The sequence below is a fragment of the Gekko japonicus genome, unplaced genomic scaffold (assembly GCF_001447785.1).
Source record: "Gekko japonicus isolate JY-2015 unplaced genomic scaffold, Gekko_japonicus_V1.1 scaffold2826, whole genome shotgun sequence".
Lineage (NCBI taxonomy): Eukaryota > Metazoa > Chordata > Lepidosauria > Squamata > Gekkonidae > Gekko > Gekko japonicus.
This window is the reverse complement of record NW_015172095.1, coordinates 130,892-148,268: the sequence shown is the minus strand read 5'-3', so window position 1 is coordinate 148,268 and position 17,377 is coordinate 130,892. Positions and strand designations below refer to the sequence as shown.

The window sequence follows — 17,377 nt, the reverse complement described above, 5'->3', positions numbered from 1 at the left end:
ACCCTTTGTCCCTGACCTTGGAGAAAAGAGGCAAGCCATTGAAGGGCAAGCCCCTGAATCCCCACGTTGGCAAGGCGGCAGGTCAGCAACTGGTGGTCGACCATGTCGAACGCAGCCGACAGATCTAACAACAACAGTGCTACCACACCGCCTCGGTCCAGATGCCTTCTGAGGTCGTCAGCAAGAGCGACCAGCACTGTCTCCGTCCCATGTCCCGGGCGGTAACCGGACTGGAAAGGATCTAGGATAGAAGCATCATCCAGAAAGCCCTGTAGCCCTGTATTAGATATGCAAGACAAAGGCTCAAATATCTCTTTTTTAAAACAAAGGATGACACACCAATCTTTGTAGTGCTGATGTGGATATTACAAAGCATAGCAACTAATCACAACTATGCTTTTTTTTACCATTTCTTTTACCTAGGAGATTCTGGTTATATACTTGACAGCCGAAGTCAAACAGGCAACCTCGGCAGGCGCTTATGGCCCATCCACTAAAAAGATGGCAACAACCAGATGCTCAGTACCACTGCATATTCCACATAGCTGCTTCGGACTAACCATTCCATGGCAGGACAGAAGAAAAAAAGAAAAAACACATGGGTGCCTATCTACCAATATGTCCACACTTTCCTTATGACTTCTAAGCTACTGCCAAGGGTTCTAAATGGGTCTCTGCATTTTCAGTTGCTCTCCAGAGTCATGCCCTCCTATTCTTCATTCATACAACATCTAGGAATGAAGACCCCAAAAGCTATGTCCGTGCCCCATTCAACATCAGTGACCAATCAAAGTGTCATACAGCATGATAATGCCTGCATGACTTGGCTGGCTAGAACCATTAGTCAAATGCGGTTAGCGATTCTAGGAGCACTAAACACACCCAGTATGTTTTGTTCACCCACTTACTAAACCTGGAAATAAGGAAGCCACTTCGGCTTTGCTTGGCTCCCTGATTTGTCACATACCTTCATGGGCGATACCATAGCCACCGTAGTGGTGCCTGCAGCCATGACTGTTACATCTCCTGGAATGCAAATCGGGTCTGGAATTATACTCAGGCTCTTGAACCGTGCAGGGGCCGAAGGAGCACAATTCTGCCATGAAAAGTTGCGTACCTGGTGGATTCAGAGAAGCAAAGCATTACAAGGACTGCATTACATTTGTCAGTAGAAGCATGCTGAGCTAGGAACAACTAGGAGACCAAGAACCCAGTTTTGCTCTTGACATGATGTTCAACAGATACAGAAGAGACTGTAGAAGATGTGAAGACAAAGGTCTGTGGGTTTTCATTCAAGACAAAGGTCTGTCAGTCTTCATTCTAGTGCAATTAGATTAAGGAATAGGGGACCAATTCCAAGCAATATCCTGTGAATCTTATGATTCTGTCTGAAATTGCTCCCAGCACAGAAAGCATGACATTTCCTCTCTCCACAGTAAGCAGGTAACTTCTTGGGGCAAATGTTTTTCTTTGTCTATGCTACTTCATAAAGAATCAGGATGATACTATAACATCAATGATCCCCTGAGGAAAATAGCCATTTCATATAACAAGTAAATATTTTGAGGATTTTTTAAAAGGACACCCCTGGTACAGAGAAGTAGATGAGTACCACTTCAGGTAAGCGAACTCCCAAATAACTGCTCCACAATAGATCTTCAGTTTAGCTTGTCTCAATGAGCTTAGATATTATGGAGCAGCAGTAGCACACTACCTTTTGTGAACTAAATCAAAGCATCATGACAACTAGAATTAAGCAGGTATACGAAGCTTGTCAGGTTCAAAGCAGGAACACCAGGACTTGCAAAGAGTCACCAAAGGTCCCTTAGATAAAGATGCCCTTTGGGCTCCATGCCTCATACCATGAAAACACTGTCATATAGACACAAATCACACTACCTGCCCAATTCATAGACACCTCCCCCAGGGGGTCAAGACCCCTAGAATTTGTTCCCCTAGTCACACACACACACACCCCGCAGCAACTCGAGGAAGACCAAAGACTGGAACATTCAGTGGGATGATGCACAGGGATGTAGACACTAAAGAGGCCAAAGGCAGGTAAACTGGAGTAATGTTAGCATATCTTTTAAAAAACCGAACTGCTTCTGTTCTGTTAGAAACAGCCAAATACACTGAAATGTATCACTTTAATCTTTTTTGTGTAACGCATCCCCTTGTCAGAATGAGGATCAGTATAAAAATGGCAGCCCCTGGCTAGACGAAGGAGATTGAGAAGGCAGCACGCTGGAAGTCAAGTGTCTGAACACAGTGAATGCCCTCCAACAATTCACAGATGAAAACAGGGACACATTCTTTTGTACTTCTTCTGTACTTTCCCTTCTCATACCAAAGATTACTGCTGGAGGGTCCTGCCCCATGACATACTGCTGAAGGCTCTTCTCTGCGTGCTGTGTCCTTTTTGACCCCACAGTACCTCATTTTTCACAAACATCTGGAACAGATGTTGTATTAGGACTGGGGAGTCCTGGGTTCAAATCCCTGCTCTTCCAAGAATGTACTGGAGGCCCCTGGGCCAGCCCCTGTACCCCATAGGGCATTCTAAGGATGAAATGGAGGGTAGAATCAGGCAAGGAGGAATGGTGTGTTGGCAATTTAACAGAAGTGTAAATAAGCAGTGACCTTTTACTGAATGTTTAGAAAAAGGTGAAAAACAGTCACCTTGGAAAGGGCTTTTGTTACTGATAAGTACTGTCAATAAGGAAATCAGATGCCTTTAATTCAGTTTTGTGATTTACATTGATAGCTTAGACTTTTTAAGAGCCAGTGGCAGACTCTAATCTGGAGAACCAGGTTTGATTTCCTACTGCTCCACATGAAGCCTGCTGGGTGACCTTGGGCCAGTCAAAGTTCTCTCAGATCTCTCTCAGCACCATCTAACAAAGTGCCTGTTGAGGGGCAGACTAAGGGAAGACAATCATAAGTGGCTTTGAGACTCCTTAAAGTGGAGAAAAGCAGGGTATAAAAACCTCCTATTCTTTTTAATCTATGAAACCTCTGAGGATCGTTTTGATGGTATTTCTGAAGCTAACTGGGCTTCAGTTATTGTAAATAATTTATATCCTGCTTCTTACCCTCTGGTGATTTACATGTTTAAAATATTAAGATTATTTAACAGAAATAATAGGCTTAACAGCAGATCTGGTTTTAATTATAGCAGGACAGCAATCAAACACATTCAGCACTGTTTATTACAGGTAGCTGTGGAAGGCAGTGGAAGGAAAGTTTTGACCCCCTAATTCCCCCCCCAAAAAAAAATGCATACCTAAAAGCACCTCAAGGACAAAAATAGGGATAGTGGTAGCATCTGGAAAGCTGGACAAAGGGGGAGAGGTCTGAAGAGAGACAGCTGAGGAGATAGAATTGTAACTATGGGAAAACGTCACACAGCCTAAGATAAGGAGACTGCATCCCGGTAATAGAAGGGTGGGCAGAGAGGCAGGAGTGCTGAGCAGACAGACCTGGCTGAGAGTCAGATATACTAAAAGAAGAGATACATGGTAGATGATGGCAAACTCCAAAAGGAAAAGTAAGGACCTGAGGAAATAGTGGGGGCTGGTAGGATCTATGGCACACACAGGCTATAATACATCAAATACATTTGACGCATTTGTTTTTGAGGGCTAGTTCACACTTCCATGTTAAACCTATATCTGCATTTCACCACTTTACATGATTCCTGGGCTCAAATGCTTTAATGCTCCTTTGTACAAAAAAAAAAGTTACACCTAGAAAACCTGATGTCAGGGAGTTCTTCCCACTGCTAGTTTTCTATGTGTAGGGATTTTCTTTACCTGAATGAACAGCAACACACAAATGCAGATGCAGAGTTACCACTTCAGTGAGAACTAGGTCTCAGTTTCCCTTCAGGTCATACTTAAATGCTTTCCTAGTTCAACAATCAAATGCAACTAATTCCCAAGCCCTTTCAAAGGAGGACTGTGTGATCAACTAGGAGCTGGGTCTCAGGCAAAATCTCACACAAGGCCCAAGAAACAGAAACAGCGGTGAGCAGATGGAAAAGAAAAATACAGACAGGAAAGGGAAGATGGAATTTTGCTAGGGCTCTTCCCTTTGAGATACATTCCCATGGTGCTCCTTGGAGTCTCACTGTTTCCCACCACTTCCAAAGGTTTTGTCCACAACTGCGCTAAGCACATTAATTTGTGTCCCCCTCATGGCATATTTAAGGCCACCTCAGGTGTCACAAGATTGCTATGCAGAAAGCACTTCCGATATAGTAGCTGGCGTACATCTGCATGTAGGTTGCCCTATAATTCTTACACAGGAAGTTTTTTGACATCTGTTACAAACCTGTGAAAGACTGGTTAGGCAGGGCAGTTTCCCTTAGCTACTAGTGAAATCTCTGCCAGGTCAGAGGAACTACTTGCACATTACCAAGAACCTCTTTTGACCTAAAAGCTCAGAACTACAATCTACAATCAGTTGCATAACAAAGTTCTCCAGGCCTCTGCATGCTGGTGTGGGGGTGTATAAATATAGTGCCACTCCTAAGGCACTTTATGGACCTCTGCATATCCCATTCTCTAGTAATCACATTGCTAAATTCCAAAGATAGTGAAGTTTGATACCATACATAAGAAAGGCACTTATTCTTGAGTATCAGGCATCTAATATTTAGCCATTAAGCCATTTATCACACGTTAGTAGCATAACTAACAACTGCCTTCAATGGACTTAAAAGGGGGGTAACTATTTCAGCTTGAACTGCAAGTGTCTATACAAACCAGAAAAAAATGCAAAGACTCCCTGGCCCTTTTTGGCAATAAGCATCCTTTCTGGCAGGTACACTGGAGATCAGATGAACATTCAGAAAGCTAACATTTAGGAGAATGTAAGAAAGGACTAAATACAGATTCCAACTGAAGAATTAAATACCACAATAGAGTATAACTTAGTGGCCTGTAGCACAGGAAATCCCCCAGTGCCAACAGTCTGAGTCTTAGGCAAGCCAGCAGGGCTCCATACAAGGTTTCAGTATTGACATGTATAAGAAATACTGAAGAATGTTGTAAGACATCCTGTGTGTGGAATTGAGCTTGCGTACCTTTTTCAAAAGCTAGGCCTGTTTGGCAGGACCTAAACATGAAACATGTTTTTATTACCCCTAGGTATCAATGAGTGCTGTGGCCAGGAACTTTCAAGTGTCACAAAAATAGCCCTGATAGTCCAGTGCAAAGACTCTGGGTTTTCAGATATAATCTAAGAGAAAAAGCAGTTGGGTATTATGTAGTTGACCGAGTTCACGCAAGATTTCTCTCAAACCAATCCATATGCCTTCTAGGCATGGTACAGAAGATATTAATTTCCAAAGGTTCAATTTCTGGTTATCTTGCTTTCTGCATGCAAAGAGGGCGGAGAAACACAGTCGTGGGAAGAACAGAAAGTCCAAGGTCCATTTCTTCCCACCACTCTCTCTTTTCACCTTCCTTCATGAAGAAGCTTTTTTACAAGGAGGAGGAGGAGATTGGATTTATACCCCCACCCTTCACTACCCGAAAGAGTCTCAGAGCGGCTTGTAGTTTTTTTTAGTATTTTTTAATCTCACCATTGGTTCCACTCTAACACTCATAATGCTACATCGGCTGTCCAACTTCACTGTCCCACCATAAACCAACTTAATTTTGCAACTAGCACAAGTATCAAATCTATTAGTCATTAAAGGATCACATTTCAAAGGAACTGACGTTCTTCCTATCAGCTTTCTTCACTGTACACTCCCATACCTGGTAACAGGGAATAGGGAATAGTAATAGGGAATAATAGGGAATACTATAGCATGAATTAACTTAAAGCTGGTCATCAGTGACACATACTTTCACTTAAGGTTTCTACCTCCCCAATGGCTGCCCTCCCCAGTTTCAATCTTCTTCTGATTTCTCCCTTTTGGTTGATGATGGAGCCAAGGAATAGAAAATCTTGAACAATTTCAAATCTTGAACAATTTACGTTTCTTCATAATCAACCTTAACATTGTGTAATTCTCCAGTAGTTGTTACTTTTGTCTTCTTGGTGTTCACTTGAATTTAGTAATGCAAATCTGTTTTTACATGGTCTTTAAACTCTATAAGTCACTCTCCTGCTTCATTCCATGCTCCAAGCCCAATTTTTCCAACGATATTTGATTCTGCTTTGTTTCCTACTTTTGTGTTCCAGTCACCTATGATTATCAGCACATCTTGTTTGATGATGAGTTAGGATCCATCAAAACAGGATGATAGGAATTCAGTTTATATACCACAATTAGTCTTAATTATGGCTTTGCATGACACAGGAATCCTAGCTTAACCATAGTTTGTTCCCTGGCACTGTTTTCATGCACAGGGATGCCTAGGCAGAACAAAGGCGTTTATTGAAGAAAATCAGGATTTCAGTATCATCTACATGCTGAACCCTGATTTCACAAACTCACTGCAATTAAAATAAAACCAGTATTGTCTTATGCCTGAAAACAGTTTTGGACTTGCAGAAATTCCAGTTCAAATCCCCATTATCTCCAAGTCTCTCTCTCTCAGGCTAAACAAACTCACTCTTTGGACTTCACAAAGTACGTTATTATAAGAGCATGTTCATAAAACAGCCCCTCTTTTGTCATTTCAACCTGGGTCAAACTGATTTTGGAGACTGCCATGGGAAGACTTGGCAAGAAGCTTCTTCATAGCCATCCAAAATGCATTACTGAAATTCTTCCAATACAAACAAACAGCTGAATGATCTACTGTATGTCAACCAGATTACAATCCTATGTGTCCCATACAACACTGGAACACTTTCTTTCTGCAGGTCTGCACAGTCCTTAATTAACTCTAGTCTACATATCTATTCATTTTACTATACTATAATTACACCACTAGTCTTACTAACTTCCAGCAGGAAAATCTGCTTAATAGCAGAGACAACCCACAACCCACAGAAATATTATTTTTCATTAATGATTAAAGCTAACTGTAATATTTTATTCTACACATGCAGAGATTCTTGTCTGAGGGAAGAATGCTGCCAAGAGCCCTCTGCACAGTTAGAACTCCTTATGGGAAAAAGTAATTGTAGGAGTTTTTCAGTAACTAACAAAAACTGACCTGTGCTGTTTTGCAATACACATTGGGCCTCTGAACTAAAAGCTTTACCACTTCAGATAAGCTATGACTGTATTTACTCAAATGCAAGACTAGCTGTTTTTTTCTAGGTATACCATAAAAAAGAGGGGGACCATTTAAAATCTGCATACAAATTCCAGTTATATCAATGACAATCCAATAATTAAAAATTGTGTATATTGTTGGGGGGGGTCATCTTACATTCAGGGTCCTCTTCCTTTAAAGTAAATACATTTAGTACAATACCAGCCACTCTACCTTAGTACTGCACTTTGGATTTTCTGTAATTATACCAAATTGATTTGTAGCAGAGACGACTATGTTATGATCAATTACACAAAAAGGGTTCACGTAGTGTTGGCCTGAAGCAGCAGAACAAAGGTTGAGTCCAGTGGCCAACATAGTAAGACCAACATAGGCCCCTGTCACACGGCGAAGTTGCCATGGGAGAGGCATGGATGGTGGGCAGATTATCCGGGCGCAATCACACCCCAACATCTGGGAAGTGGAGCGCACCCGTGGCTTACCGCCGACAATGTGAGTTAAAAAACTAGTACCTCCAAGGTACTAGTAAACGTTTGCCACGGGCTGCCGCACGGCATTCCCCTCTGGTCCCTCGTTTACCTGCCGGCGCTGAGGGAAGGACCCGTGGTGTGCCGCCGGCGCATCTGATCGCGTAATCGCGCATCAAACTGCGCCGGGGCAATTAGCCACGCCTCCCCCCCACGATATCCGGCCTGTGTGACCAGGGCCAAAGTTTTATTTAAGGTATATGCTTTCATGTGCATGCACACTTCTTCAGATACAATGAAATTGAAGTTACCAGCACATACACAAAGGGTGAGCAGTACATTAGCACACAACATAATGAAGAGGTTTTAAGAGATTCAAGGACCAAACAAGAATATCAAACTTAGTTTATATGGTTACCATTCGTTTGGGTTTATTTCTGGAGGAAATATGGTTACCATTTGTTTGGGTTTATTTCGGGAGGAAAACATAGTGAAGAAAATTAATATATCAAAACTGGAGATTGATGAGCAGGTGAATCCTTAACTGTGAAATGCTGAGAATCATTCACTGATACCCTGCTATTAAGTGTAATCTGACAGTGCAGTGTTGATTATGAAAACTGCCTTAGAAGCCTGAAATGGAACGGTATCTATCTACATGCAAAAATACATTTTAAACAGAAGGAAAATCAACTATTTTGACACTACTTGGAGGAAGCAATTATGTTATCTTGCCCCGAAAGTGGCTCATTTAGGACTGTGCAAAAATGTGCCAGACAACCGAATCTCTCTCATGGAAGAGTTCTCGTAATTCCATCCCTTCCCCAGACATCTGGCACTCGGGACCAGAGAGGCCGAACACCTGGAACTTACCCTGGTCAACCTGATGGGCCAGCCATTGTCTAAGGCGAACCGCTGGTGCTGCGGGCCTGCGAGAACCGACGGACACAGCTGCAGAGCGCACAGGGTCAGCGTGAGGAACACGGCTTGCATAACTCACGCTGCTCTGGAATGTTTTGGCTGAAGGAAAAAAAACGAGGAGGAAGAAGAAGCTGCGGAACGGATGGTCCAACAACAGCAAGAGCCGGCTGCTCGGGCTGCCTTTATAGCTGTTGGCGGCCGGAGATACGGAAATGACCCTTACTGCAGAAAGCTGCACGAGAGTAGAGCTCTGAGGTACCAAGCGATGCAGCAGGAACGTCAAGTTGTTTGCTCAATGCAGGCGCCGACATGTCCCCGCCCCTTGAGGCGCCAGCCACGCCGCTTCCTTCTACTCCGTTGCAGTGCCAACTCTTTTTGCTTTGACCATAGACGTAAAACGATTGAGGGCTTCGCCCAGCAGGTTCTGGTGGAGGGGAAGTGGCTCTGCCCTCTGCCGGAATGGGAGGCGCAACTCTCCAGGCCGCTTCAAACCCCCTCGACTGCCGTTGATTGCGGATTCGTTCCTGACGTGATGGTGAGCCCGCGTTCCAAGACGACGGAGTCCCCGATGATCAGACGAGTAAGGTTGTTGTAGAATCAGAGCAGTTGCCTCGTGTTCCAAACGGCACTTATCTTGTTCATTACTTTATAGGATTATAGATTCAGGTCAGGTGGGTCGCCGTGATGTTCTGAAGCAATGGAGCAAAGTTTGAGTCTAGTGGCACCTTTAAGACCAATAAAGTTTAATTCTGGGTGTAAGTTCCAGTGAACATGCTTACATTGAAGAACTGTGCACGGACACGAAAGCTTATACCCAGAATTAAATTTTGTTGGTGATTCTGAGGTGAACCCTGTTTCAATTTTTGTTTGTGTTAGAAGTATATTTTACAACGCGATTTAAAGGCTTCCAACAACGACATTTGAGCTTTATTGGTACTTGTGCAGAAGGTAAGGCACACGTTGCAATTATATCGTGTACGAATATATTGTAAATTATCAAAACCCATTATGCTGCAGACTTACTTCGTTAATTTTTTTTAATATGTTTTGATGTGGAGACCATTGGGCTCCTTCGTCACAGAGGATGTCCCCTAGAAAAACACTTCCCTCTCTTTTTAAGATATAAGAACATAAGAGAAGCCAAGGTTGGATCAGGCCAATGGCCCATCCAGTCCAACGCTCTTTCACACAGTGGCCAAAAATACCAGGTGCCATCAGGAGTTCCACCAGTGGGGCCAGGACACTAGAAGCCCTCCCACTGTTGCCCCCCCCCCAGCACCAAGAATACAGAGCATCACTTGCCCCAGACATTCTCAGGGAACCATCGGTGGCAACTAATTCAGGACTACCTAGCTTTGAGTCTTAGATCTCCCCTGGTTTTTTTGTTGTTCAGTCGCACAGTCGAGTCCGACTCTTCGCGACCCCATGGACCAGGTCACGCCAGGCCTTCCTGTCTTCCGCCGTCCTCTGAAGTTTGCTCAATTTCTCATTTTTGACCACGTCAAGCTTACCTTGATTCCAGGTTCTTATGCAGTTTGGTGTAGTGGTGTAGTGGAGAGCCAGTTTGGTGTAGTGGTTAAGTGTGCGGACTCTAATCTGAGAGAACCGGGTTTGATTCCCCACTCCTCCACTTGCACCTGCTGATGTGACCTTGGGTCAGTCACAAGCTCTGGCACAGCTGTCCTTGAAAAAGAGCAGTTTCTGCCAGAGCTCTCTCAGCCCCACCCACCTCACAGGGTGTCTGTTGTGGGGAGGGGAAGGGAAAGGAGTTTGTAAGCCACTCTGAGACTCCAAGTGAAGGGCGGGGTATAAATCCAATCTCTTCTTCTTCTATTGTTCTTTGCAGCATCGGACTTTCCTTTCACCATCAGACACATCCACAACTGAGCGTCCTTTCAGCTTTGGCCCAGCAGCTTCACTCTTACTGAGATCCTTTAACTCAGAGGTGTTGAACTCATTTGTTATGAGGGTCGGATCTCACATAAGTGAGACCTTGTTGGGCCAGGCCATGTGTGTCATAAAATGTAATGCCAGCTAGAGGAGAAATAAACTTTATAAAGGACATAGACAAACACAATGAAAGATTTTTTGAAAAAACGTTAAATAAAACATGCTTAAAACACTAGCATTCTTGCAATATTTTGTCTATTTAACAGTCTCTGATAACTGACACGTCTTGCTCTGAACTATTGCATCAAAATTTCTGTGCTGTAGCAATCTTGAGTATGCTGTTCAAGTGTGTATCTGTAACCTGCAAACTTACTTTTGATTTATTGACATTCATTACAGAAATCTCATGTTCATTGTAGAAATCTCTGGAAAACCAAGCTGGGCAATGTTGCCAGTATCAGATGAATATGAAATGAAGCAATTGTTTTGTAATAAGGGAATAAAAGTATGTTCTTGACTCTGAACCTTCTTAAAAGAGCATATAAGCTCTCCAGCCTTACATTGTGTTCATCTATAACTATCTGATAATCACACTTGTGTCAGTAAAAATCATAGTTAGTAGTCTTATCAGTAAGCAGAGCATTTCCCAGGGAGTCACTTGGGTGGTTCTGTGATTCTCTCCCTGAGAAAATGACTGTATTTGGAAAAGCCCTGACTTCAAGAGTTACTAAATTATACCACACCCTTTCAATGACTCAGCCAGCTTCTCAGCAAACACCTTTAAGTGCCACCACCCTTCTTTTATCATTATCTCCCATCCTTTCAAAGTTATTAGGAATCCTATTAAAAATGCTACAATTATTTGACTAACAGAGTCAAGCTGACTAGCCTTTGTCTTTGATTACTAGGGCATCCTAGCTCCAGAACAGAGCTAGCTCCAGAACAGAGCTAGCTCCAGAACAGAGCTGAAGGGTTTTCCAGTTCACAAACCAGATTTTTATTTTAAAAACTTGATGTTTCTGATAATGTTCAAACACCTATTTATACACTCAGGATCAATGCTCCCTCTAAGCTGTGGAGTCTTGTGCGCAAAAATTCTACTCTGTGAGCTACGGGCCTTAAAGCTGTGAGTGAGCGATTTGGCTGCTGCATAAGTTAGTTTGCTCTGGAGCCCTCCTTCCTGAGTGAAGACAAGAATGTGTGAACTGGAGGCTAAAAAACGGTGAGCTGGCTCACACTAACTCAGCTTAGAGGGAACACTGCTCAGGATACATTTACCACCAACATACCTTTAGTCCCTCATTTCACTTATTTCAGATGTGGCAGAACACGTAGCTTTCACTGGTGTAATTATTGTTGGGGGATTTAAGAGTCCAGGCGCTTTTCCTAGGAATCCCATCCCCACCCAGCTCGACTTGGGGGGGGGGGGGAAATTGGCAGAAACCCTATGGTTTGAGAGAGAGAGAGAGAGAGAGAGAGAGAGAGAGAGAGAGAGAAACCTGTTCCAAAGTTAAAACCATTTATTGAAAGAAAATCATACTGCACAAATTTTCAAACAAGTAGGAAATTTCAGTATTCATCTTTACAGAAGGGACCAGACAAACCGATGCTTAGAAACAAATAGTGCATTTATTATTCATTTAGAAATTATCTATTTAGGAATGCATTCTGGCCACTTTGGCAAGAACCACAGTGTCGGCAGAGGGCCCTTAGCATCTCAAACACTGGTGTTAAATACCTTTAGAATCCAGATTAGCTGTCAATCCAGAAATCGGATGGTCCTGATGAAACCCAGACCCCTCCCTTTTCTGACCAGAAGGCTCTGACCAGAATCATTGTATTACTAGGTTAAAAACACCCTCCCTGTCAAGGCAGGAGCTTGAAGCCACAGGTCCTCATATCTAGATGTTTTGGCTTCGAGGCTGCAACTCAGAAATGTAAACAGTTCTTTTAGACCAGAGTGCAGGGTGCATTATCATGCTAAAGAGCCTCCTCCAAAGTCTTATGGGAGAGAACCAAACAGAGATGCCTAAAGCCAGTTTGCTGTAGTGGTTAAGTTTGCAGACTCTAAATCTGGGAGAATCGGGTTTGATTCCCCACTTCTCCACTTAACAACTGCTGATGTGACCTTGGGTCAGTCACAAGCTCTGGCACAGCTGTTCCTGAAAGAGCAGTTTGTGTCAGAGTTCTCTCAGCCCCACCCACCTCACAGGGTGTCTGTTGTGGGGAGGGGAGGGGAAGGGAAAGGAGTTTGTAAGCCGCTTTGAGACTCCAAGTGAAGGGCGGGGTATAAATCCAATTTCTTCTTCTTCTTCTAAACTAATTCAGGCCACAGTACATAACTGCACCATCTCGCTTATAATTCTGCCACATTTATCTATGTGCTTTTTTGCCAAAAAAAAAACCCACACACATACACACACACGAGAAACTGAAATTATGCAAACTATATAATTTTCAATTTTAAGTTCATCCCCTGAGCAAGCCACACTACAAGCTATGCGATATTCGGTTTGTATGTCAGTATTAGTAACAGAAGTTGTAGAATACCATATCCAGATCACATAAATATCTGCTCCAGACTTTTAAGAAGCTTTTATTTCATAGGATTTTTCTGTATGCTTCTTATCTGATCTCTCTCCCTTCCTGGCATTCTTCCTAGTCCAATTTTGGTTTCTTCGACACAACAAAACTTGATAACATGTTGGGGGAGGGGGGAATAGCTCAGAATATTTTTCATTATTCAGAAGTAGCTTCCATTTTAAAAAAAAGTTGGAGTCATCCTACAGTAAAGGAATTGGGCCACTGCATTCTTAGCCAACTGCAATTTCCAAACACTCTTCACAGGTTCCCCCAAGCAACCACATTACAGTAATCCAAACAAGAAATTATCATGGCATGTATCACGAAGCTGAGAACTTTCTTACTCAAGAAAGCTTGTAGGGGGCACACCTAGTACTGTAAAAAGGCACACTTTGCTACCACAGAAGCCTAAATCAAGCAGAAGCCGTAGATCAAGGAGCACCCCAAGCTGTCAACCCAGTTCTTCAGGGGGTATGTAACGTCATCTATTTCTAACAAGTGGAAGTCTACAAAAAAAAAACAACTTCATAGTAATTGGTTTATTTGAAATTTAGCCCTTAACTCTCTGAACTCTTCTTCAACAGCACACATGCACCTGCTGAGGGACTGTGTTTGGTTTCCCCTTCCAATGATTGCCATAAGGAAATAAGGAAATCACCTTGAGGAACTGCAAGGTGTGCTGGAAATTCACTACCACACCCCTTAAGAGTATGCAGCCCTTTCTGCTGATAGTTCCTTTTTAGCCCTGTTCACACAATCAAAATCATGTACACTGTTCATGCATAGTTAGGAGCTGGATTACACCTGCTGACCCCTCCAAGAAATATCTGTAGTGAACCCCTCTGTGCATACAAACAGACATGCACAGCCTTCTCCATGTGACTGAGATTGCTATCAAAAGCAAGCTCTCAGTAGTGTGGCAGCAGTGGGCCTGGGGGTGATGCCATTGTGAAGGCAGCTGCTGTGGCTCCAGCTTTGGCTACACTGCTTCCAGTCATCTCTGGCAGCTTCAGCTCTTCCTCACCTGGCCAGGTAGCTACACTGGACTGCAGCCTAGCCAGTGATTCTAGGCAATGCCACGTGCTGTAACTCATCTTCTGTGGGCTGTGGCATGTCCTCACTCAGCGGAAATGGTCCTATCACACTGCAGCTCCTACTTTGGTTGCACTGTCTAGGCTGAGGAGGGCTGCTGAAGCCCAGCAGAGTAAGGCTGGGGCATAGGCCCTGCACGTGGGACAGGCAGCACTTCTGAGTCTCAAGTGTGTGTGGATGAGACAATGGTGTGGGGGGTGGGGTAAGGGTTTAAGTTTGTTAGGCACTGAGATGCTTTTTGGAACAGGCAGGGCCTGTACAAAATAGATGGCCTTCACTTGTCCCAAGAAGGAACCGGGCTGCTGGCGCTTAAAATCAATAAAGTGGCAGAACAGTTTTGAAATTAAATCCTGGAGGAAAGCCAACAGGAGATGAAATGTTTCTGGTTCAGGGTGCCTCCTCTAAGAAAAGAAGGGATAGTTGTTACTGTTCTAGAGGGAAATGGATTAGGACTGGCCACTAAGAGGGTGACAAACAATATTGACTGCCTGACAAGGTCTAGAGGCCACAGGAGGAAGGCTGCAGGCCTAACATGTCTGGGGAATTATAGATGTTTATATGCAAATGCTAAAAGTGTCCGAGGTAAAATGGGGGAGCTGGAATGCTTAGTGTCATAGACATTGTGAGCATTTCAGAAATTTGGTGGGATGAGGATATCAGTGGGATACAGTGATTCCTGGATATAAATTATATCAGAAGAATATGGAGGGAATTGTAGGAGGTGGAGTGGCTCTGGATGTCGGAGAGGGTACGCCCATCTAGTCCAACATTCTGTCACACAGTGGCCAAAGATACCAGGTGCCATCAGGTCCAGCAGTGGGACCAGGACACTAGAAGCCTTCCCACTGTTGCCCCCCCCATGCCCCAAGACTGTGAGTTCCTATCTATACCTTGTGGCTAATAAAACCCTGCTTGCAGGGAAGGGTGGCCTAAAAATCTAATTTAATGAATGAATAAATAAAACATTTGTGTAAATAGGGAGCTGCCAAAAAATACCAACGCAATGACATTTAACTTTAGAAGAGGTAACTTCTCTCAAATGATGGGGCTTGTGAATAAGAAACTGAAAGGAAAGGTAAGGAGGATCAAATCCCTTCAGGAAGCTTGGAGACTATTTAAAACTGCAATCCTAGAAGCTCAGATAAAATGTATACCATAGGTTAGGAAAGGTACAATTGGATTTAAAAAGGCCTGTATGGTTAATGAACAAAGTAATGGAAACAGTAAAAAGTAAGGATTTCTTTAAGTAGTGGAAGGCTAGTCAGAGTGAGGTAAATAAAAGGGAGCACAGGCTTTGGCAAATAAAATATAAGTCCGTGATCAGACAGGCAATGGGACTATGAGGAACACATTGCAAAAAACAAAAACCAACAGTAAAATTTTCTTAAAATACATTAGAAGCAGAAAACCAGTTGTGACGGACTGCACTTTTAAGAAGCTTAGAAGTACTGTACAAACAGCTGAAGGACTGTGAAGGGTTAATTCTTCACAGAAACAGAGGGCCTTGAGTGACAGGCTGCTCCAAGCAATCTGATTGGTTAGCATCAGCTGAGCAGAGAAAATCTTGAGAGAGCTGCATGCTGAAGAGAGATTCGGTCAGATTTCTGCCTTGATTGAATTCAGTCTGATTTCAGCCCTAGCTGAAAAGAGTCCAGTACTGATGATTTTGGGGCTGCTGGTGGTGGAAGGGAGGCTCACCAGCCTACTGGGCCTTTCGTGGTTTGGGCCCCTGGGGTTTGGGGTGATGGGGGTGAACCAGGTTCAGGCTCAGGATTTTAACGGGGTATGTAATGAATTCCCGGAAGTGTTCGACGGGACACTCGGGTGCTACACCGTCCCATTGGTCTCCCTAGACCTAGACCCAGTGATTAGACCCATATGCATGAAAGCCAGGTGCCCCCCGATCGCATTACGGCCCAAAATCAAGGCAGAGCTGGACCGCCTGGTGGCACAAGGGGTTTTAGAGCCCGTGCCGCACGCCAAATGGGAAACCCCAATAGTCACCCCAGTTAAACAAAATGGGGATGTCCGCATCTGCGCGGATTACAAATGCATGCTCAACAAGGCATTGCAAGACCATGCATATCCAGTACTAGTGGTCAGCGAGGTACTGGCCTCATTGGCGGGGGTCGGGTTTTTGGGAAACTGGACCTGGCCCAGGCATACCAGCAGCTCCTGGTGGACGAGGCCACTGCAGAAGCCCATACCATAGTCACGCACAGGGGGGCTTTTAAGGTGAAGTGGTTGCAATTTGGGGTTAGTGTGGCTCCGGGGATTTTTCAGAATCTAATGGACTGTCTCCTTAAAGGAATCCAACCATTTTTTGATGATGTTTTGATTGCCACACCAGATTCGGACTCCTTCGCTGAGCGGCTCAGGACTATGCTTAGGCGTTTCAGTGAAGCGGGGTTGAAAGTCAAGCGGGAGAAATGTCTGTTGGGAGTGCCACAGTTAGAGTTCCTGGGGTTCGCCGTAGATGCTCAGGGCATCCATCCTACACCCAAGAAGGTCCGTGCTATCAATGAGGTGCCCGTCCCGTCCTCCAAATCGGAACTACAGGCGTTCTTAGGACTTTAATTTTTTTTATTATTATTTATATCCCGCCCTCCCCGAAGGCTCAGGGCGGCTAATAACGAGGCACAAGTGCCAGAGTTAAAACAGATAAAAACAGCCTAAAACAATAAAACAATATAATACAACAACAAAGTGTCAGTGCTCCATTTATCGCAAGATGGGGTAGATCTTAGTCTAATGGCAACGTTCCAGTAACCTGTCATCCCTTCTCCTTCCAGGGTCACCTTGCACCCCGATGGAACCACATATTGGTGGTAGTGGTGCGATGCTGCATACATAGCGGTGGTGGAACAGTAGTGGTGGCGGCTCCTACTCAAAAGCCTGGCGGAAGAGCTCCGTCTTACAGGCCCTGTGGAACTGAGAGAGGTCCCGCAGGGCCCGGATCTCCTCCGGGAGCTCCTTCCACCAGGTAGGAGCCGCCACCGAAAATGCCCTGGCTTGAAAGGCGGTCCCTTAGGTAAACTGGACCCTGGCCACACAGGGCTTTAAAGGTAAGAACCAGCACTTTGAAGTGGATCCGGTACACTATTAGCAGCCACTGCAGGGCTTTCAGCACAGGCCGAATGTGATCCCTCCTAGAGAGACCCATCAGCAGTCTGGCTGCAGCATTCTGCACTAGCTGCAGCTTCCAGATCTGTGACAAAGGCAGCCCCAAGTAGAGAGCGT

General features: G+C 44.2%; 1 protein-coding gene across 1 annotated transcript in view; it reads right to left on the bottom strand.

Annotated features, from left to right (window-relative positions):
* GM2A (GM2 ganglioside activator) overlaps window positions 1–8,927 on the bottom strand; it is a 17,032-nt gene extending 8,105 nt beyond the window's left edge. The window contains exons 1-2 of the mRNA XM_015420936.1: window positions 8,525–8,927; window positions 968–1,117 (exon numbers count right to left, since the gene is read on the bottom strand). Of these exons, the coding sequence (XP_015276422.1) occupies window positions 968–1,117; window positions 8,525–8,644 (270 nt within the window). The 5' untranslated portion in view covers window positions 8,645–8,927. The remainder of the gene's footprint in view (window positions 1–967; window positions 1,118–8,524) is intronic.
* Between the last annotated feature and the right edge of the window lie 8,450 nt (window positions 8,928–17,377).